The 23,705-nt window shown below is 41.6% G+C and overlaps 1 protein-coding gene across 1 annotated transcript; it reads right to left on the minus strand.

Annotated features, from left to right (window-relative positions):
• Nucleotides 1-181: 181 nt before the first annotated feature.
• LOC133976657 (protein Shroom2-like) lies at nt 182-23,226 on the minus strand. The gene is made up of 12 exons (XM_062414916.1): nt 23,114-23,226; nt 10,622-10,723; nt 10,235-10,252; nt 9,842-9,964; nt 8,866-9,470; nt 7,136-8,775; nt 6,791-6,846; nt 3,703-4,320; nt 2,207-2,737; nt 1,362-1,536; nt 1,005-1,277; nt 182-454 (listed from the first exon to the last, which is right to left on the minus strand). Exons 1-12 carry the CDS (start codon nt 23,209-23,211, stop codon nt 182-184), a joined length of 4,512 nt encoding a protein of 1,503 aa, XP_062270900.1. The 5' UTR covers nt 23,212-23,226.
• Between the last annotated feature and the right edge of the window lie 479 nt (nt 23,227-23,705).

Raw genomic sequence — 23,705 nt, forward strand, 5'->3', positions numbered from 1 at the left:
GCGTTTTGTTCGATCTGGCGTCTTCAGTCTCCTTCTATCTCCGCCTCTACAAACATCAGTCGTGAATCAGTTAATCACAAAGAACAATAAACTGTGTTCTTGTCTCGTCATCATGTGCAAAAAAAAACCTCATTTCGGGGGGAAACGCTAACGACACCGCCGGCATGCAACAGAGTCTGGATCAGAGCAGCGGCCTTTGCTCCAGCGGCAGACTGTCCACCAGGCACTTCAGCTGCTCCTCGCCCAGTTTGATCTTGTCCTCCAGTTTGCGCTGCTCGATGATGAGCGCCGACTTCATCTTCACAAAGTGCCGGTAGTCGTCCAGGCTCTCGGCGGCCAGGTGGGCCTCCATGATCCCCGAGACGAGACACTCCCGACGGTCCAGGTTCTCCTTCAGCTCCTTGGCATCCTCGTGCTGACGCATCAGCAGCTTGCGCTTCTCCGTCAGGGTGCGCTGATGGAGGGAGGAGAGATAAAAAGATGGATTAGGGCTGGGCAATATGGATAAAATCAAATATCACAATATTTTTAACCGAATACCTCGATATCGCAACGATATTGTAAGGGATGAATATCGGTGATTTCTGATAAATAATCATCAGACTGTTTAAACCTTGGCTTGTCAACTTATTTTCATATCAAATGTTGTGAAATGATTATAACACCTTTCTAGTTTTATTCATTCTTTTCTCTTTTTTACCCATTTTCACTGACATTATACATTTTACATATTACATTAACACATATACTTCATTCTGAACGATTATTTTCCCCTGCTATTTAAATTGTAGGCTCTACTATTGTTTCTATATGTGTATATTTGTTGTGCTTTTGTTATATTTTGTCTTTTGTTTTAATGTATTCTGTCTTTATGATGGCATTATTCAATAGTTTTGTCCATTTTTCTTTCTCTTATGCTTTTGCTGTGTTGTATTTTGTTAAGGACCCCCTTGAAAACAAGTTGGTCCATCTCAAAGGGTTATCCTGGTGACCTGTGTGTTTACCTTCTCCTCTGGCGGAGCTTCATCCTCTAAGCTGTTTAGGGCGTTCTCCACCCGGGCGAGACGTCCCGACAGCGACAGTAGCAGGCTCACCACCTTGTCCAGGTCGCCCACGAACATCCGAAACTTGTCGAGCTGGTTTGGTTGGCAGAGACGCTGCACGGTCGCCTCCACCTCGCGGCCCAGAGCCTCGTTATCCTCCACATCCTCCTGCAGGCTTTGTCGCGCCTCCCGCAGCACCTCCAGCTTCTTCGCCAGGCTGGAGATCAGCTCTTGCTAAAAGATGATAAAGAAGACAAATGAGGCATAAACACATTCAGAGGATTATCATTTTTGAGGCACATTTCTATGTTTTGTTACCTTTTTACTGGCCAGGTCGACGTCCAGCTCGTCCTCAGAGTCCTGCTCCTCCAGCTCCTCCTGCATGTCCTTCATCTTGATGAGGAGTTCGGCTTTGGGAGCTGACGTGTTGTAGTAAGAGGAGCTGGGGACGAGGGAGGCGGCCGCCGACACAGACGCGTCCTCATCTTCCCTCCTGACACACGAAAGAGAAGAGAAGTGTTTTCAGTTTTAACTTTTTTCCAGAGGCAGTAAAAAATCAATCATTGTAGTTCTGGCTGGAAGATGTAGCTGTAATACAATCTTTGACCAGCAGAGGGCAGGCTAAGAGAAAATTGGAGAGGCTCATTCTCTGGGTTTGAAACTTTATCTGGGTGTAACGCTTTAAATTTATTTTAATTTGCTCATTTAATTCATAAGAGATGAAAAGTAAGCCGATTCCTGAGAGGGAAGGAAGGCAAATAAAATCTCTCCTGCAAAGAATGGGAGAAACTTTCCACACAATCAGCCTCATGTTGACCTTCTGTTTTATTCATAACATCATTAATAGTTGTCAAAATTGTGGATACAGCTGCTACAGAGAAGTCAAAGGTCAGAGTAAGTCAGGACAGAACTGACAGTAATTTAGTGTCTTGCTTAAAGACAGTTTAGCAGGAAAGATGCTTAATGAAATGGCAGGTTTGGTACCTTAAAGTGTTAATTTCAGCCTCCTCTGGATGCAATTATGCACCCATCATCTGTAAAGGTCCAACATTTAACCTGCAGTGGGGCTTAAATGTTTTTTTTTTGCTGCTTCAAAGTTGAAAGAAAGCAGCAAAAAACCTAGAACACTTAATTAACTTGTGTTGACTGATAACATTTCCCACCTCTCCATACTCCTGGGTGATGAGGTGAGCAGTCTGGAGCCAGCGGACGCCTTCCTGCGCTGTTGAGCCCCCTCTAGGATCTGCTCCTCCGGGGGGAATAGTCCCTCCATCAGATCCATGGTCGTCTTCCTGCCGCTCTGATCCAGGATGTCCACCAGCGACTTGTCTTTCCCCATGATGTCCCTCGCCAGCTCTTCTCTCTTGACGTCCTCCTCTGAGTGCTGAGCCCCCGTTGAGCTCGACTCAGCAGAAGAAGAGCCTTCGAAGCCTTCCTGTGCTGATGTTGAAGCCGGGATTTGAGCGTTGTGGCGGGTGTAGGCACTGAACAGGGAGGAGGCGGGGCGCTCCGTGGCTCCCAGCGAGGTGATGCAAGGCGGCGGGTCGAAGACGCAGCAGGTCTCGCTGCTCGGAGGCAGGTAAGCTCGACTCTCCCGCTCCGAGCTGCTCTCGGTGTGGACGATCCTCACCGGGACTTTCCTCACCAGACTGTTCACATCCATCGCTTGAGGGAGCCGGGATTCATCGTCAGACCTGGACAAGAACAAACTCTGCATCAAAGCCTGAAATGATCCTTGTGTGAACCTGAAGTTTGAGTTTTAATTGGTTCTGTTTTCTGTATTTGCTTCTTTTCTTATTTTAATGATGTTATATAACATTTTCCATCTGATTGGTTCAAGTTTCTTCTAATCTATTGATGGCAAAACCTTTTTCATGACTTAAACTTAAAGTAGAAAGGATTGAGGAATATAAAAGTGAAGTAATGTGATGGGTACTTATTTTATTTTCACAGTTCACTAACAAACTAATAATGCAAAAAAAGTGCAGAAATAAGGTTGCTTAAAAGGTGCAAATTTTACACAATGTGAGAAAAAATTCAGACCTTAGAGGAATCATGAAACTTTTTAAATGGCACATAAACTATAAAAGCAGCATGCCCAAAAAAGACACGAGGGCAGAGCAAGCAAACTCCGACCAAGATGAAAAAGGTAGAGAGCTCATTATTTTAATAAACAGGCGAGCTACACAGTCGACCGTTCATAATTAAAGGATGGATGGTACAGTACAGTAGAACTGCAATGGAAAACGAAAGGTCACAGTAGCCGTGTGGCTTTTAGAAAATTACAGCCTCCAGTTCGATTTGTCTCGGACTCAAAAAGAAAAATCGACTACAAACAAACACAAACTCTGATCTTTTCTTTTTTTGTCAGCACAATTTTTACATTTACTTTAAAGAGACTTCACTTCTTTCTTTCAACATTTTAAAACATGAACCAAAAAGAATGAGATTCTTGCAGAATACAAATTAATTACTAATCCTCTTTTCCTTCAACACTAGCTCATCAATGTCTGACTTTGCTTCTGTGGTTTTTTTCTTGTTTGACTGAAGCTATTTTTTTTTTTTGCAAAGCTACAGAAGCAGATGGGAAAACCTTTACGTAACCAGGGGATGTGAGGGGACAGAGCAGACCTGAAGCGCCTCGGTCTAAGCTGCTTACCTGAGTGGTGAGTCATCCTGCACGGACAACACCGGCGGTTTGTCGGTCAGCCTCAGCGGTGCGAACTGCGGCGAGGGCGACCTCGCTCGATCTCCTACAGGGAGGAACAGAGCGTCCGTCCAGGAGCAGAACGGGGAAGGTGAAGAGGATGAAGGTGCTGCCTGCTGCTGCTGTTCCTCATCACTTTCTGCATCTCCTCTACTCATATCTGGTGCGGGCGTCCTGCTGAAGCGAGGGGAGCCTGCCGGGGCGGCGCCCTGGGCAGCGTTGTGGTGCTGGGTGTCAGAGCTGGAGCTGGACAGAGGCTGGAGCGCTGCCGGGTCTTCCTGGGCGCCAGTGAGGAATTCCAGGGAGGAGGATGTGGTTTCTGGGCCTAAATGGGGCCTGGGTGGCGGCAAGAGGCCCTTGGTTTGTGGAGGCTGGGTTGGGTGCTGGGAGCCAGGGTTGGGGCTGAGGCTACGAGGGCCAGAGGAGAGCGTGGTGTGGGAGGGGTTGGCAGCATCTGGTTTGGTGCTGTGGTCAGGGAGGCCTGGGACCGGGCCCTCGTTTCTGGGGACTGATGGGGCTGACTGTGGGCTGTGGTCGGGCTGGTAGCGCAGCCTGCTCTCTGTCTTTCCTCTACAGGTCAGAATAAAAGACAATCTTCATCAGCACCTCAGGCTTACATGGGAAGGTTTTATGTTTTCTCACACACACACACACGCACAGACAATAAAACTGCACTAACACTTAAAATCTGTGTAAATAAAGTAGTAAAAATGTGTGAAAATTAAGACCTCTGAGCTTTGTAAAAACCCAAATATTTCTCCTCTCTCAGCAAAGAACTCTTTAAAACTGTAGACATAAATTATAACTTTTGTAACACCCTATTGTCAAACTTTCTGTCATAGCTTTTGTGTTTATATCAATTTGTATTTAACAGAAATATGAGAAGTATGAAGATCAAACTTGCTTATTTTAGAGATATAATTAATAATATTCATACATTTTTATGAAGTATTATTCCTCTGTAGCATAAAGCTTTTCCCGTAAATGATGTGTATTTTTTATATTCATATTTTTTCTCATATTTTATAGATGTTTTAACAGCTCTGGTAAAAGCTTAACATATAATTCTTTCCCAAGAGGGGAAAATCCCACAACTTCACATTTGCCCAAATATATACAATGTTACATGTTCCTATGAGAACTGTTTATTTATACTCTGTTACATGGGTACTGTTCCTATTTTGCTGCTCTTTTTTCCGTTAGTACCGGGAAGAAATTGGGCACGAGCTCAAACTCTATCGAGAAACAAACATGAGAAAGAGATGATTTTTATTTATTTTGGGCTGTTTAAACCACACCTCAGTGTAGACAAACAAAGCTGTTATTCTGGTGGTTTGAGTGCAGCTTAAAAAAAAAAAAGAAACCTCTGCAACTCTGAAATAAAATTAAACAGTCCTATCTCATTTTGAAAAGACGGGATGTTTGAGATTCTTGTGCAAAGTTCATCAGACGTTATTTATGTGACAAAAGCGTCGCTGTGTTTACTCCACCAACGTGTTATCTGATTGGTTTATTTGAACCACGGTGAGATAGTGTGTGGTCAGGTGAGAAAGAGGAAACCTGAGCCACAGTGTGAAAAACTAAACACTGAGGTTGGATTACATGTAAGCAGAGACATGGACGAGTCTGACTGAAATAAAGACTTAATGTAGATAAATATCCTTTATCTACATGTGTGATATTTATTTATATTCATCATCTTCCCCAATGTTTGCTGCTTTAATGCATTAGTAATTTAACCTATATCTAGTTTGCTATATCTACACAAAGGAAGAGTTCAGTGTAAAAGTGCAGAATGTCTTTACACTATTTAGAAACAGAGCTGTACTCTCTAGACTTTAGACTCTTGTAGAAAAAAGGTTCAATTTATGATGTGTACTTTACTTGTAGATAATTTTTTGGAACTATTGTTTGACAAAAAATAATATTAGATTCAGATTAGGAGACAAATGAACCTTACGTTACCTGGTTCAACCCCTAATCACTGATGTGGAGGTAGACTGAGGATAATGAGCTACAACATTGTCTTTTTTGGATGTTTTAGTATCAGATTCACTAGTTTTATTATAAGTATAAGTAACTTTATGGGACTTGTAATTAATAATAAAATAGGAGACTTTGCAAACCTTAGTGCCTTGTAAAGCAAAATTGCAAAACTGACCTCAGACGTCATTGTTTTGTCTTGTTCAAACACTGCCCATTGAAAAGTAAGTGAAGTAACACTAGAAAGAAGGAATTCGAGCAAAGGTTTGTTGACACTCGTGGTTGAATGTCACATTTCTTGAAGGGTGCTTATGTCCCACCTCTGTGCACAAGAGTAGGCTACAGATAAGTTTTCTTTGTTAACAAGTAGCTTAAGAACAAAATGATACACTCTCCACCCGCCGTAAATCTGGGTGTAGTTTAACACAGGAGTCAAGGAGATACAGTTCACCTAAATATGAGCTGTAACGACAGGATGTAAGATTGGAAAGAGATCCAGTATGACAAATAAATGAACCTGAAAAGGGAAACTGAGATCTGTTCTCACCAAGCAACTACATTCCACATTTATATGGAACTATGAACACAAGCATTTCCTTTCAGCTGATGTTACAGAGGAATTGACAGGTAAGAATGAGCAGGTAGGTGCTCAATATTTTGCGAAACGTGTGGAATCCTTTGACAAATAGCAATTGGCATTGAACTCAGTATGCTTCGATAGTAAAGAGTGTCTATTTTACTTGGTTTATCATACCCTTGCAACTTGACTTTCCTTATTTACTTATCTATTTTGTTGGTGTCTTGTCCCTTCCGTAAACATGGGGAAGATAATCAAAAATAGCACCCACTTTCACCAGAGACACCTAAAGATTTCCAAAAATTGCTCTCTTGAGTTTACTGACTCCTATTTTTGTAACACCTACAGTGTTTTTGACACTTTAACACGAAACTTTTGAAGGTTTCCTTTCTGTTAAGACATTGTTTATGCATATAGTCTCTGTGGTTCATGAGCTACAGACATTGTTTGAGGTTAGGGTCATTTGAGGCTTTTTCTCACCTGGTGGTGTAACCGCTCTGCTGGGCTTGAGTGTCTCTCCATGATGAAGGTATATTCTGCAAAAGAACAGAACCGTTATGACTTTCTGTTAAATGGAGGGTGTCTGTTTGAACACTTCAAAGAACACATTTGTATTTTGACCTCCTGTGGTCGAGCAAAATGATGATCTCCCTGTCAACCATGACCACAGTCTCCCTAATCCTGACTAAGTAGTTGCAGACGCCTTAACTTAAACAACCCTAACCATAGAGGTGAAAAGCACTGAGAAACAATGTTAGATCTATTCTGAAAAACAGCCGTCTCTCATCATTCAGAGATATAAAAACCCACACAGTCGTGGCTCACCTGTGTATAAAAATCTGCAGATGGAGAAGATCTGGATCTCTCATGGATGCAAACTGCCTTTTCCTCTGCATCTGCATCCAAGATGTTCTCTGCTGAGTGATACCTCCCTTGCGTCTTGACCTCAGTCGACTTCTTCTGCTTGTTCCATGTGGCCTGGTACTCAGCAAAGGTCCCGAGCCTCTGCTGCTCTAGTAAGTCCTGCTTACGTCCAGGGCTGAGGCAGCTGAGGTCTAGAGATAGGTGAGCCTCCTCAGGCTCTCCCAAAAGAGTTCTCTCTTTGAGTTTGGCTGTTTCACCAAGGTCTGGGTTCGAGTTTGTACCCTGACTAGACTTGGGCACAGGCCTGGAAAATGCTGGTTTGGACTCAAAGAACTTCCTTCGCTCTCCAAAAGACTCTGATTGAAGCTCTGCCTCTACACCCACTTTGTCTATCTTGTCAGGCTCCGAGAAGGAGTGTGTCCTCTTATTCAGAGGGAAGCGCTTACGGCCTCTTATGCGTCCATTAGAGGTTTTAACTACCGGTGCCTCTGGTCCGAAGGGGTCTAGGTCACGTCTCTGGAAGGAGGTGGCCTGCAGGACCCTGGCCTGCGCCTCTTTCAGGTGGTCCTTGTAGGTGCTGGAGAAGGAGACACCTGAAGATGTAGAAGTCTCTGTGGATCTCCATTCCTCTGCCTCCTCGTCCTCTGCATCGCAACTCAGTGTTGCAGCACTGCGGCTCTTTTGCAGCTGGGCTCGCTTCTGCTGGATCTCATTGCGGAGGGTGGTGGCATACCGGTCACTGCGCCGACTTGCTTTCCCACCACTGGTGGCCATGGCGTCACCAACATCCTGGGTGGACATGACACCTGCGGTTGTAGATGCGTGTTGCCTCTCAGCCAGACTCCTACTCTCTTGGGCCAGGGAGTGGAGAAGAGGGGTTTTCAGGGGGGATATTCGGTGGTCTTCTTGAGGCACCCATGGGTCTTGGTGCCTTGACAGACTGCCCTTATGATCATTACTTTGATTAGTTGGGAACAGTCTTTTCATGTCATTAGAGTGTCCTTCGCCTCTCTTAGCAGCCTCCTCTGGGCTGCGGCTTCGAACAGAAGGTTCAGAGGTTTGGTGTTCATAATGTAGACCATTTCCCAGATGAGAATGGCCATTGCGCTCCTTATTGTCACTGTAAGGCATCTGGGACTGAGGTGGAGAGTACTTTGACTTAACATTCGCCTTGAATGTCATTGGGAAGCCTTGTTCATTGATGTTTACCCTGTGGGATCTCTCTGCATCCCCTCTCCGGACCTCAGCTTTGCCCTGCCTGACCTGGTACTCGCAAGTCTGAACCAAATGCTTGTTGATCAGGCCGTAGTATCTGTTGTATGCCCCAATCTCCAGGTTTGGGTTTGCAGCATAGCCTGCCATGGATGCTGTGGAGTGCCGTATATGTTTGCGGCTGAAGACATTTGTGGGCAGGTCCTGGAGGCTGCGATAGTAGTTTCCTACACTCTGAGTCTTGGTGGGAGGAGCTGACCTGGTTTGGAGGTAGAGGGGGCTTTCATCACTGTATTGCCTCTGGTGGGCAGGTACGTGGGTGTAATGAGTCTGTCTGACATCAATGCTGGACAGGGAGAAAAGTTTGTTCGGGCGTAGCTGGTTGTGGTTGTGATCAGCCCGCGTTTTTGGATGGAGGAAGTCTTTGGTGGGTAAGGGGTTGAGGCTACGTCTGGCCTCTGAGGTTTTCTCCTGGTGGGACCTGAGACCATTCTGGTCGTTACTATCTGTCAGTTTTTCTGATGATCTGCCATTGCTCTTTGTTGGACCACCAGGCCCTTCAGAGTAAGGGAACACCTTTGTGGCAGCAAAACTGTCACTGCGCAGGGGGGGAGGCGGAGGAGGAGGAGACTGGGACTTCTTCTCTGGTACCTGCCACACTGGGCCTGTGCTGGGCCTGACTCCACTGGAAACCCGAGAAGTGAGCTGCTCCTCCACCCTCGAACCCTCCCAGCCACCGCTCCCCAGCGTCGGCTGCAGGTACTTGGGCCGCTCGGTCTGAAATGTCCCTTCGTTCTGAACGCCTTTGAAGAAAATGTTTTCAGTACTCGTACCTTTCCTACAAGACGTGCTGGTGTCATGATCAGGACTTGTGCTGCTGGCAAAACAGCTGAATCCAGAGTCTCTTTTGCCTCCTGGTCCACAGTGTGGCTCAGGGTTGCTGGCATATTTAGTTGGGGAGAGACGACCCTGAGGGTAAGGATGTGAGGGACGCTCTATTCTCTCCATGTTGTTCACTGAGCTGAGTTGGCTGGTTAGCTGACGCTGTTTGTTCTGGACGCCTTGAACGGAAGACTCTTTGGGCCTGGTGTGCAAGAGCAGATCAAAAAGATAGAATTTGATTAACTATCCCTATTGCACCCTTAGTGCATCGCAATTTAAACAAATCCCTATAAAAAAGCTAAAAGTTGTGATCTTAAAACAGCACTACACCACAAAAAATCTATTGGGCACTTTACACCTGTTCTTTAAAATCAGAGAATAGAAATCTCTCCGTCTAGATCAGGAATGAAAACCACTACTCTATTCTACCAACAAATTATAGTCTCAGTAATATGTTATGCATTTTCATTTTAAAATTAGCTGTTAAATTGAACCCTCATCTCTATAGCTGTAAATAAAAAATATCTTCTGCTCTGGTTCACACCAAAAGCGGCTACAACGATTGTGGCTCACCTTGCTTCATGTTTTGGCTGCCAAACTGGTGCTGTGGTGGCCTCTTTCCCGGGAGGTTCTGACTCCTCTTCTGTCAGCTTGGATGTGTGCCAGGAGTGGGGCCGCGAGCTTGGATCATTCTTCCTGCAGAGCAGAGAGGCAAATAAAACTCTTTACATAATCACAAGGGAGTATTTGGCATTTCAGCTTCTTTGGCATTTTCCAAACTTTTACAAGACAAGAAAGTATGGACCTCCATCATTCCTCAATTACTATTTTAAGTGGCTTCTAAAAACCCATCTTTATAGGCAAGGATCTCCTTCCCTGTCCCTGTAATTGGTAGTTTTTTTGCATTGTCTTAACACTGATATAATGACTGTACAATCCATTTGTTCACACTAAACTTGCACATACCCTTTGAAGCGGTTCTTCCTGGGAAGCATGTTGGAAAGAAAAATTAGTTATATAACATTTCAATGGATCATACACCTTTAATTTAGCACAACATGCAACACTAGAGGGGAAAATTATATGACGTGCAATAAACTTCCACAGACACGTGACATATAAACAAGGCAAAACCAACAAACAGGGCACGAGGAGGACTGAATACAAGTTAAGGACATAAAAATAAACTACCACAAATGTGAAAATTACAACTAAGGGAATTGGATGGAAGCTGATGAAGTACGAGGGTAATAAATCTTGGGATCACACAGCGCTATGTACAGACACGGCGACCAAAGAACACGTTGGTACAGCTGACAGAAACCGCAGCAGGACGTGTCCGGTTGATGGTACCTCATAGAGCTTCGTAAAATCTTGGTGAGAAAGCTCCGCGCCACATGAACCTCTGTTTCTGACGGCATTGTGTGTGGCGATACAACATCAACCATTTTATCCCTGACAGGCAGCGAGTGAAGGAAGGAGAAAAAGGAACAGGTTGGCATCAAAAGATCGCAGAATAACACACAATCAAAGTACATTTTTGCTCTTTCTGAAGCAGGGATAGCATGAGGCCAGTCTTAGTTTTGCCATTACACACATCTAATACAAATAAACAAACACTGGCTTAACTTTAGGCTAAAGATCTGTCATTTTAAGCCTCAAATACTCATCAAACTACCACCAATCTACCTTTTTCCCTAGACCTCGACCTCTTATCTAACACAACCTTTTCTATATCATCTGTCCAAAAACACCTACAGGGATTGGACCCCATGTTAGAACAAAGATGAACCCCCATCTAAGCTGCATCATAGGATAATCATTGTGTTTAAATGATTAAATGTCCCTGCATTTTGGACCAAATCACGAAATGGACTTTCATAAAGTTTCATACTGGCCAAACAGTATGACACACTGCTTTTCATTGGTTGTGGTTGGGATTGGAAACATGCAAACCCTCTTTAACCTCCGTGTCGTCTTCCCGGGTCAAATTGACCCCGTCTGTTTGGACTGTTCCTTCTTTCCTCCTGTTTGTCCTTCCTTCCTCCTTCTCTCTTTCTTTCCTTCCTCTCTCTTTCCTCCCTTCCTTCCTCCATCCCCCCTTCTTCCTTCCTTCTGTCCTTCCTTCCTTTCTCCCTCCTTCTTTCCTTCCCTCCTTCCTCCCTCCCTACTTCTCTCTTTCTTTCCTCCCCCCTACCTTCCTTCCTTCCTTCCTTCCTTTCTCCCTCCCTCCCTTCTTCCTTCTTTCCTCCCTCCCTACTACCTTCCTTCCTCCCTCTTTTCCTTCCTCCCTTCCTTCCTTCTTCCTGCCTTCCATCCTCCCTCCCTTCCTCTTTTCCTTTCTCCCTCACTCACTCCCTCCCTCCCTCCTACCTTCCTTCCTCCCTCCTTCCTTTCCTTCCTTCCTTCCTCCCTTCCTCCCTCCCTCCTTTCCTCCCTTCCTTCCTTGACTCGAAGACAACAGGAGGGTTAATTGTTTCGTGCTTTCACAGAGGCAGATCAGTCACAGCCATATGGCCCCAGAACAGGCTTATAGCTGCTTAGCTTTCAGAAAAATTAGACAAGAAGTGAGTCAGATCCACAGGATGGAAGTAAATCTGACCCCAAACCAACACAACCTCCTTCACATCCAACTTATTTGGTTTAATTAAAGGTGCCGTGTGTAAGATTTAGTGGCATTTAAAGGAACAGACTTGGCAGAAACTAAATATAATATTGATGAGTATGTTAAAATTAGTGTCTAATCACCTGAAAACCTTAAAATGAGCCATTTAGATCTAGAGAGGCAGCAGGTTTTCTTCCACGATTGGTTGCAACCTCACCACTAGATGCCACTCAATCTTACACACTGCTCCTTTAACCTTTGTGTCGTCCTCCCGGGTCAAATTGACACCGTCTGTTTTGACTATTCCTTCTTTCCTTCCTCCCTCCCTCCTTCTCTCTTTCTTTCCTTCCTCTCTCTTTCCTCCCTTCCTTTTTTCCTTCCTCCATCCCCTTTTCTTCCTTCCTTCTGTCCTTCCTTCCTCCCTCCCTCCCTCCTTCTCTTTCTTTCCTCCCCCTACCTTCCTCCCTTACTTCTTTCCTCCCTCTTTTCCTTTCTCCCTCCCTCCTTCCTTCTTTCCTCCCTCCCTCCTACCTTCCTTCTTTCCTACATCCTTCCTTCCTCCCTTCCTTCTTCCACCTTCCCTTCCTTCCTTCTTCCTCCCTTCCTTCCTTCCTTGACTCGAGGACAACATGACGGTTAATTAATCTTGGCAGAGATATAAGGAATAAGTCAGGGTGTTTAATGTGCATCTTAAACATAAGTAATCAATGATTTTGAATCAAAATAACTAATATTAAAAGAAACATTTTGTTCAGATACTTGAAATACTCCGAGTTATCCAAGTTCAAATGTCGGCCCATAGTGAAAAATCACGGCCAGATGAAACTTTACCGCTGCCAGAGCAGGATGGAGATGCTGCATTCTTTCAGCGGAGGAATGCAGGGAGGTATTTTTCCCTTCCTGCCGTGCCCTCGCTTCAAGCAGCCCATCTCTGTCCGCCATCTCCCAGGAGTCTGAGAGTCTCCCACACTGCAGTGGCATGAAGATGCTGACCTTCGAATAGTTCATCTGGCTCCGATTTATTTTATGATCCTTATTTGTTGCTTATAATAAATTACTTTTTAAATCCCTGGTTTGCTTGTTTTTGATATTAAACCTGCATTAATGGATTTTTTTGGCCACTTGGGGGCAGCAGAAACAAGTAGTGAACACAACACCTACATATCACCTGCTTTTAAGTTGATTAAGATCTACATCCAGCCATTATGGAGCAACATTATCATTCATTTGGAGTTTCCTGCTGATTATAAGTCCAATATTCTCTCTTTTAGCTTTGTTTTTACTCTCTACCAACTCCTGAGGGAAATATCTGGCTCTTTAGCTGCTAAATGCTCCAATATGTTCACCAGCTAGTCTACAGATAACTGTGTCTGTTTAACTGTTTGGTGCTGAGCAGGTAGAGTACAGTGGCTGATATGAAAATGACACTATGAGAGTGAACCAGAACAGTAAAAGTTGCAGCCGGACAGCTAAACAATGAGCTGAAACTCAACTATAAAGCTGCTGATAATTCTCTGTAGGTTCATCAAACACGTTACTCAATAAAAACTGCAGGATTCAGGAGTGAAGGACACAGTTTAACCATCAGAAATGTTCTTCAGATGGTCGAAACTTCAACAAAACACTTTTGAGATGTTGAAATTTTAAACTTTCACAAAACGATGTGATAATTGTGAGCACTTAACGCAGCATTTAGTCAGATTTGGTGCTGAGCAAGTGACTTTTTTAACAGCTGTTTGTATGAAAATGACGCTATGAGAGCGCTGAGAGTGAACCAGAACAGTAAAAGTTGCAGCCGGACATCTAAACAATGAGCTGAAACTCAACTATAAAGCTCCGTAAAGCCGAGGAGGAGCTGCAGAGTCTCTGTAGGTTCATCACTACGACACACAAACACATCACACACGGACAAATCAGACATGATATTATTTAAAAAATGCTTATTGCAAACTTTATCTAAATATGCTTGGGTGTAGACAAATTTCAAATCATTGCATATCCAGCTGACCTGTTGTGCACTAAATAAAACTCATTAATTGAAACCAATGAACACTGTCATAGTTTGCCTGTAATTGGCATCATATAACAAGCTGCTTTCCAGGAACCCTATCAAAGCACAAGTTCCATATCAGTGCCTTTCTAGGACATCGGAGATTCTAGGAAACTGTGGAAACCGTAAATAATAATGAAATAAATGGCATTTTAAGTTAGTTCGAAGCTCTTCTTCCTCTTTAAACTCCAAACAAACCAGTCGCTGTCATAAAGTGACGACTGGTTTCATCTCAAACTTCACTAAATATCCCTTTAACCTACAAAGCGTCCCTCCCCTCTGCTCAATGCGACACACAAAAGTGAGAGCTGTGCCTCCTAACAGGCTCCTCAACAATGGAAATGCAAATGTCCTTTTTTTTTTTGTTTTGTACAGAGCTGAGGGTCTATTGTCGGGGGATACAGCTGGTCTGTCACAGATATTCTGCAGGGGAGGAGACGCCGGCGTTCACTCCCAGGAAATATGAGCCGACCTCAAGAAAAGAGCCGAACATGAAACTGAAACACAGACGACCCGGTTGGCTGCGAGCAAATCCGTCTTGATGATACTTAAGAAGAAAGATATCAGCAGTGGATCTAGGTGAAGACTTAATAAAGACACTTAGAAATGGAAAACAATCCTTCTATCATTAATCATCACATTTAAATCTAAGCTTCTGCAGCTTTCTGACAGAAGAAAACTATTATATTTATATTAAAAACAACATGCTAGTGGAGTCTATATAAATAATATGACAAAGATGGAAGTTAATTTAGAGTCTTAAAAGCTTCAAGTTGTGTCTTAAATATTAATAATGTCTGTTTTAATACGTGTGTAATCTCTATTTATAAAATTAGTGGATTAATCAAAATGAATACATTGCTTATAAACAGATTTTCACTATTGTATTTTATATCCTTGTAGATTAAATATCTTTTTCTGCCTATATTCCCCATATTTAATGATTTACAGCTGCACCATTAATCAATTAGTCAATCAAGAGAAAATTAATCAGCATTTTGAGAACTAAATTATTGGTTTAGTCTCTTTTTGTCAAAGAAAAATGCCAAATATCAGCAGGTAGCATCTTATTTTATGAGGATTTAATTATTTTATATGTAAACATGATACTACTACTATTATTACTACAAGAGGAATGCACTCTGGACTCTAAGGAACTATAAAAGTTTCATATAAAAGCAATTTTCCGACACTTAATCAACATCTAATAAATGAATCCAGCAGAAAATCAACAGATAATGAAACTAATCACCAGTTGCAGCCGTAATAATGTTAATATCTGTGATAAAGGCCAAATAGCAACAAGCTCCACCAGCCGTCACCCATTAAAATGTGATTTAAAACAGCAGGTGTGACATTAAAAAATAACTAAAGAGTCAGATTACATGCAGAAATCTTTACAAATAACATTGATTTGATGGGAAACAACAAGACAACTTACCAAATATCTGAAACTTTATGTGTATAAACTATTTGTGCTGTATGACAGCTCAGAAAATGACTATTTTACTCCTTTAAAAAAAAGAAAAAAAGGTGGATTTTGACACCACAGCTCACACCGGTCTGCTGTGAGGAATCTCAGCAACTGAAGAGCCTCCTCCTCCTCTTCCTCCTCTTCCTCCTCCTCCTCTTCCTCCTCCTCCTCCTCCCTGTATGAACACAAACACACTCCACCTTGTGCCGCGGAGGAGATTTCCTCGGGGGATTATAAAGGGGGGATTTGAGACGAGGGGGAGGAGTTATTGTCCTTGTTTGGCGTCCTTGCTGTAACCTAGTGTTTGGGCTGTAAGTGGCTCACTGACACAAACACACGAGGTGCACAGAGATAAACGACTCCATGCAATAAAATGACAAGCCTCTACGATGCTAAATGATGCCTTATGAGTAGTTTGCATGTAACGTTTTAACTATTTTTTAAAGATTTATGCCATTATTCAACTATCAGGCCGTTTCAGTTCTGCACCCGGATTATATTTTACAGCCGTAAAGAAAACAACGGCAAAGATCACAAAGCTGAGAGTCTTATCTAATCTATAGACACATATAATACAATGCTTATGTTAGTGTTAACTCTTGTAGTAGTGGTAGTTACGGACATTTTTACACAATGTTAGTGTGTCACAGGTGGAAGACTGGGAGGTAAATGGTTCATTTTTTATTGTTTAAAGAGATAAATCGCTGTTGGAAGCTGATTTAGAGAGAAAAATAATGAAATAGGCTTTTATTATTCAGAATATTTCACTTGTTTTAATGAACATGTGGTTTTTTTGACTGGATTTAGATCACAGAAATGATCAGCTGGAGGTTTTTCAAGCTTGCAAACAAATCTAAAGCATAAAAATTGGAGTAAATTGTGAATTTTTGGTCATTAATGTTTAAAGTGACTCTCTGCATCATTGCTAATGTTAGTTTCCTCTGGATTTTGCACCTTTTTTTTTGTTACTTTACTTTCTCTTCTTACATTTTATTATGACTTATTACGGCTCATGTTGCTGCTGAGACTATCCTGGTAAAATAAAGCTACAATTAAAGCAAATGTCTTAATTTATAGTAAATGTGCACTTTTTCTATCAAATGTGTCTTTTTTCCACTGCAGAAGTCTGAATGACAAACTATCTTATTTGTTTAAGTTCAGCTCTGATTATCAGATGTTAATACTGGGTGAGTTTTGATACCAACACTGATTTCTTGATAAATTCCAGCATGAATCTAAATTTCACAACCTCAGGGTTTTTTGTTTGTTTTTTTATTCTTTTCTGAAGACCTGACTCCGTGTCCTTGTCAGGAAACGCAGCGCAGACAGGAATGTTTGGCTCGGGCCCACGTCTGTTTTGAGAGATACCAGCCAATGTCAGCATGAGGAGGAGGAGGGAGGAAGGAGGGAGGAAGGAGGGAGGAAGGAGGGAGATACTGAGACTCCTTCACCCACTGAAGGGAGGAACGGCTGCAGCTTCACAAGAATTCAAAACAAAAGTCATGTGGGCTTGACGAGAAGTTAACGGTGTGTAAAGATGAGATTTTATAACATCATCAATTTGCTCATCGTGGACATAAAACTGGTTCTATAGAAATGAGAAGCTTCTAATCCTTCTAATCCTACAAGTTGACAGTAAATTAGTTGAAATCCTGGTGAATAGAGGATGACAAGAGCTACAACAATGGGAGGAAAAGTGTTTAGAGGAAGTAGAAAAAGACCCTTAAAGTCAGAAATAATACAGTCTGTAGTCTCTGGACATTTAAATGAGGCTCAAAACTGACCCTTAACCTTTACCCTGAATATGATGGGTGTCATGTCAACACTATATTCCCCTTTGGGTGTTATGAATGTAGCGTTTTCTGATTAAAACAGGTGAGATATGCTGATATATTATTCAGGTTTTAGGAGCATTGTTTGTGTCTCATTCTGGGTTTTTACTGCAGCCTCTTCGTCTGTTTATGGTGCAATTTGCAAGACAAGGGAAGAGATGCATGCTCAGAAGAAAGGCACATGTTTCTGATCAGGAGGAGAAAACATATCGAGTTTTAAACATTTTGAAAGACTTTGACATCAGCAGGTTTTTGGATATGTGCAAATATCACAACGCCGTCCTTTTTAAGAAGGTGGTTGAAGAAATGATTGCACCACTGCAGGAATATTTGTGGAATATTCATTTTCATTAGTAATATTTTTGGGATAAGGGCAAAAACTGGAATATTTTGTGCTTGCACAACATCGTCAAATTAAAACACTCGTATAAAGGTGTCTGGACTGAGAAATACACGTTCATCTTGCAACAATACAACACTAAACATGCCTGTTTTAAACAAAAATATCTTAAAAACTCAAAGACAAACCACAGAACTGGATATCAACGCAACGCAGACCTTTTTAAGAAATTGGTTGAACAAATGAAAGCGGAAGGCTGTGTTTGCCTCAGGTGGAAAACTTTTGCTTGTAAACAGCTTAAATATTGTTTAAATATTGTCTTTTTCAGAATAAGGGCAAACACATGCATTAAAGGATGACTGCACTGAGAAAAACATCCTCATTCTGCACCAATACAACACTAAACATATCCCCAAAAACACAAAGATGAACCACAACACTGGACCAGCTTTAAATCAAACATTTTCAACAGTAAGAACTCACTAATAAACACCTGCACCAGCCTCTCTGCTGGGATATCACACCTTTTTAATGCTCATGTTTGCAGACTTGTTGCACAATGAAGGTGTCATATCTTCTATTAATACAGAAAAGCTGCTCATATATAAAGTCCTGCAGCTTTTGTGCTGAAATATCATCATCATCATGTAGCAGCTTTACAGGACTTTTGAGGCTGTTTAAATGTATTTAAGTCGACCTCTAAGACTAATATTTGATATGATATGTCCGTGTGAAGCACATCATAATTACACCCTGAAATGAAGCTGAATTAATCGCCCTGCCGTGTCTATAAACTCACATTTACCTTGATTCTGACCTGCAAATCTACAAATTAATGCTCATTTAAAAGGGTTTGACCCAGTAAAAAATGAATAATAAGGGTTTATAAAGTTCCAAAAGTAGAAAAAGACACTTACTCAACAAGTTAAATTTTACACTAAAAACTAAACTATACTTTCAGCATCTTGGTTATTAGTTACCAATAGAAACACTTGTGTCCCTTGTTATTATGATCCTGCCCCAGAATAAAGTAAAGACTCTTCATCTGCCTTTTTAAATAAACCCTTAACTACCGAGACCTTTTCTTTCCTGCCCATCATCTATCGCTCCGTCACTCCTTCGCCTTTACATTTCCAGCTCAGTGGCGACACATGTTGCTGATTCACCAGCAGCAGCAGCAGCAGCACGAGGCCGATCTCGCCCCACTGAGCTCTAAACACGAACACACAATAGAAAGTGCCAGCGTCATCACAGCTGGGCTTATCGGTGTGTCACTGCCTGAACCCGCTACAGACAAATAAAGAGAGGAGGAGAGTCGAATGGACTTATTTTTTTGGAGAAAGTAAACTTTGACGTTGAGTGTAGAGCTGAAGATGACCAACAGCTGGAACATCTGGACTCATATTAGGCCAATATTGGGCTTTTTAAAAATGTTAATATATGAAACATCAAGGTTTTCACTTCATCTCAAATCTGGAAAATCTAGAGCTGCAAATGTTCATTTCTTGATTACATTATGAATCATTTAGTCTATAAAATGTCACAATTTCTTGTCAATTTCCTGAAGTCCAAGTTTATATATTCCAGTTTGACCTTTTCTGATCAATAATATTTACATTTGGGAAGCTTGAAGCAATGAGTTTGGGCATTTTGGGCTTAATGAAATGACTAAAACTTCATTTGATATCCAAATTTTTGCTGATTATTCTTCTGGTGATCAATTAAAAGTTTGTCTATGAAGAACAAGACTGTCTCACATGACTCTGATGGAAGATTTCACTTTACAGATGTTGTATAAGCTCATGTTTCATTGTTCTATAAACACATAACTCTCACCTGAAACTTATTTTTGTGCCTTTTTCGCCAAAACGCATCTGACCTACAGTCTATACTGTGCCTGAACGCATCATGTATAGACACTACAACTGTTTCACCTTTAGGAAAATGGAGGTTTAAGGTAATTCAAGCTCTTATATGTTTGTTTTCTGTCATTCATTCATCCAGTTGTTTAAATAAGGCGTATAAAAGAGCTGATAATCATCTAAAAAATGTCATTATTCTCTGAGTTAATGGTTGCTTCTCCACTAAGAATGATTCTCTTTTCTACTCTGCCAAGAATAAAAACAAAAAACATTTATTTCCTTCTGCATTAAAGTGACTGAATTGACTCAAATTTAAAGATATCATATATTTATACGATATATCAGTCTTTAAAACTCCACATTATGTTTAGTTTCTTTTAACGCTGCTCTTCATCGAGGCTCAACTGAGTCTAATTAAGAGGCGTAGTGCTGTAAACGTCACCGTGGAGTCCTGCAGTGTGACAGCTGTTTATTTGCTCACTTTGGCTTGGACGTGCGTGCACACTCGTAGCTATTAGTTAAAACACATAAAGCACATCACAAACATCCCTAAAACCATCTTTCACTGTGTATTTTGCTGTAAATATAGAAGATTTTCTAAATGCATCCAACAATCCTCAACTTGTTGCTCATAGAGAGATTTTCAGGTTGTGTGAATCAATGCAAAAAGCTCCAGTTTCACTCTAAATATCTGTGTTAACGGTCAGCTGCTTTGTGGCTGCGTTTGAGATGAGGACAGCAGCTTTAAGTGACATCATTTGCCTTGTAAATACACTCAGTTACACACACACACACACACACACACACGCTGAGATTTAACACCTGTTTACCTGCAATTATGTTCTCATCCGTCCATTTCCCCCCTCAAACATCAGATAAATCCTCAAGCTTCCAGCAGCATGTTGGAGGGTTTTATATTCTCTAAATGTACAGCTGAACCTTTAAGTGTCATCTAACTGAAGAGAAACCTGATGTTTGTTATCTCTAACTCACCGCTTCCTGATCTAATCCTAAAAAAAACCAAAATGATTGAATTAGAAAAGGAGGTAAAAGAGGAAATACCTGTGAGTGAGTGAAAAATCCTCTTTTATCTTCTAAAAGCCAAACATATCCACAGAGATAGAGAGAGAGAGAGAGAGAGAGAGAGAGAGAGAGGGAAGCCAAACAGACAGGAGCGCCCACTCTGTGCTTGCTGGAGTAGCCAAAGCCCCTGAAAACAATGAGCTCTGCTGATATGGCCTATCCCACTAAGCACTGTCAACTCACCTAGGCAACATGGACCGTACCACTGCTCCTGCAAACAGGGGAGGACTCCTACACTGAAATCTGCTTTATTACCACTCAACAATCTCTCTGAGGCACTTTTTAAACTTCCTTTCTCAACGTGAGGCCGGCACGCTCACATCGAACGTTTCACCATCAGACAGCCTATTCAAGACTCCCCATCGGCCCACCTTTAACCCCCCCCCCCCCCCTTTCCTTCGTTGACTCGGCCCGGCTCCTGCAAAGCTGAGCCCACGCCTGTGGCTTTGCAACGAGTAATTGGATTCGAGCTTTAAGACTCCTGTTGCCATTTAGCCAGTAAGCAGATGAGTGTATAAGTGTGACAGGACAGGAACACAGGTAGTAAAAAAGGTTATGAGAGGAGAGGGCCTGAAATAAATATGCACAAATAGTGTTTAACTGTCTTTGTGAGGTGGATGGTTAAATTTAACTCACATTTATTTTAATAGTTAATGATGCATTTAATGTTTTATAAGTTAAAAGTTTGGATTTGGGGAGATTTTAATGTGTTTGGTGTATTGGTGGCATTTATTGAGACTATTAATCTTTTTAATATAACTGTGATTAACATAATGTAATCAATATTGGTTGATATTCTCCATTTTTCAGTCTCTTAATTTCACTTTTTTCCAATTTCATCTTATTATCTATAATACATTTACACATTTTACACATTTTGCATCAATTAATCAGTTAGTCAATAGACAAAAGTCATTAATCAATCAAAAAATACCAATTATTCTTTGGTTCCAGCTTCTGAAATGTGAGGATTTGTTGCTTGAATAATAAATTGATTATCTTTTGGGATTTTTTCGAGTGTTGGTCAAACAAACACAAAGTCTTTGAAGGCGTCACAATGGGCTATCGGGAACTAACGGATATTTTTTTGCCACCTTAAGTCCAGAAAAGAAGCATTTTCCCAGTTTTCCTTAGTTTGGAATATTTGGAATTTTCCTGCCTGTGTTTATCTCTTCATCACAAATTAGAAATCTGATGATAAACCAGTAAACTTTCCCCAAAATCAGAACATTTAAACAAGAGGAACAAAAAAAATATTCTCAAGTAATATATTGTTTTAATCTAAGAACATTTGGTCCTATAAACATACAGTTAAACACACAAATGCAATTAAAAAAATAAACTGAAAATATGGATAAAATCTACTCAGATGTGTTAATTAAGTGTTTTGTACTTGTTTGACTGTATAGTTTGTTTAACATCATTAAGACTGAGAGTTTCCAGATTTTATTTTTATTATAATTTTTCTCTGTATGAATGAAATGTTTTATCCTTTTGTCAATATGAAGTTGAGCTGGGATTTCTAACCCCGGCTCATTTACACTGATGATGTTAAAATACAGGTGTTGATTAATGTGCACTGTCTGCTTAAAATAAATAAATTAATTAAAAACAAATGACACAAGCCTCCAGCAGGTGGAGCTAATTCTATCAGAGGTTTATTATCTGCAGAAGATCTACAGAAGATGTGAAGCACTGACAAGCTGTTGCAAATATTAATACTAGCATATTGTGTAAATAGTTTGAAAGTAAAGGTTTGAATATATATTTATAGATCACATGACTGTCCACCTGTGTTTTTGTTTTGTTTTATTTTAACCCATAAATATACTATCTTCAACCTCCCAAACCTAAAATCACAATGCATATTTTTAACAGGCGCACAGGATTCATAATATCTAAACTTCTTTTATTTCTCTGCTTAATAACCGATGAAACACACAGAGCAGCAGAGGAAACCTGATTTTAGACTTAACTAACGTCAACGAGCTGCAGCCGAGCAGCAACACGTTTCCTCTCAGTGATTTTTGGACTGAAAGTTTCCGTGTTAGAGATTCAAATAAATAACTGGTTGAACTGGGCTAAAGGTCGACCCTTCCTGTCTCCCAGCACCGCCACAATAAAAGCTGCACTGGTTTGAGGCTGGTGAGGTTTTGGTGTTTGGTGCTGATAGAGGAGACTCCTCTCCTCTCTCCTCTCTCCTCTCTTCTCTCCTCCTCTCTCCTCCTCTGTTCTTCTCCTCCTTTCCTCCTTTCCTCTCCTCCTCTCCTCCTCTCTCTCCTCTCCTCCTCCTCCTTTCCTCTCCTCTCCTTCTCCTCTCCACTCTGAAATAACAGTGTTGGCTGGAGCTCGACTGCTTCCACAATACCCGCTTTTGTTTTTACCCTCAGTGGGCAAACAAGCAGCGAGAGGCAGCGAGAGGCTCCCTGAGTGAGGCTGTCGGGCTCGGTCTGCCTCAGTCAAACATTCAGTGTGATTCATGAGTGATTTTGAGCTGCGACTCACTAATTCACATCAAGACTAACATGAATAACGCTCTCCTCTCTCTCCTAGCGGTATTAAAGAATCTGAGGACAGGCAGAGTCAACATGGTTCCTACCTTCGGACCACCAGGCTCAGGGTCTTGTGGGAGCTCTTCACCAGGCAGATGGCCTCCTGACGGGAGCCGCTGAGGGCGACGCTGTTCACGCTCACCATCTCATCACCGGCCTGGAGACGGACCGACGACGCCACGCTGCCCTGCTCCACCTGCAACACACACACACTCAAAATTAATCTAAATCCATTTCGCTCTCAGTGGCATTTATAAAGAAAATCTTAATAAAAGAATATTAAGACAAAAAAGTGGAATATGAGTTGATTGACATGTCTGAGCCTGTCAATATAACATGCAATGTAAGATTTAGTATGCAACGTCCTAACTGTAATAATGTACACAGCATGAATGAAGTAGCACACTCACTAAATGTTCCTTTGCAAGACATTTTAACATAATAGCTTTTACTTGCTGTCGGCCTAATTTTAACAGCAGTATTCAGCTTGAAGCAACGCTGAGCCTACGTAGATCTGAGGTTGATGGTCAAACTCAGACTGAGAGTTGAGCCGTGTCTGAGATGTCCTAAAATAAAAAAATCAAACAGAGGAAAAATCTCCAAATGTTTTCATCCATCCAGGTTGTATTTTCTTGCTAT

The sequence above is a fragment of the Scomber scombrus genome, chromosome 24 (genome assembly GCF_963691925.1).
Source record: "Scomber scombrus chromosome 24, fScoSco1.1, whole genome shotgun sequence".
Classification (NCBI taxonomy): Eukaryota; Metazoa; Chordata; class Actinopteri; order Scombriformes; family Scombridae; genus Scomber; species Scomber scombrus.

Excerpts from the sequence above, each read along its gene's own strand:
- LOC133976657 (XM_062414916.1), bottom strand. The coding sequence starts at position 23,211 with ATGGTGAGCGTGAACAGCGTCGCCCTCAGCGGCTCCCGTCAGGAGGCC. Across the intron at positions 8,776-8,865 it reads CGACCAGAATGGTCTCAGGT|ACCACAACCAGCTACGCCCG; the intron begins CCCACCAGGAGA and ends GGGCTGATCACA. Across the intron at positions 6,847-7,135 it reads CTGCAGATTTTTATACACAG|AATATACCTTCATCATGGAG; the intron begins GTGAGCCACGAC and ends GTTCTTTTGCAG.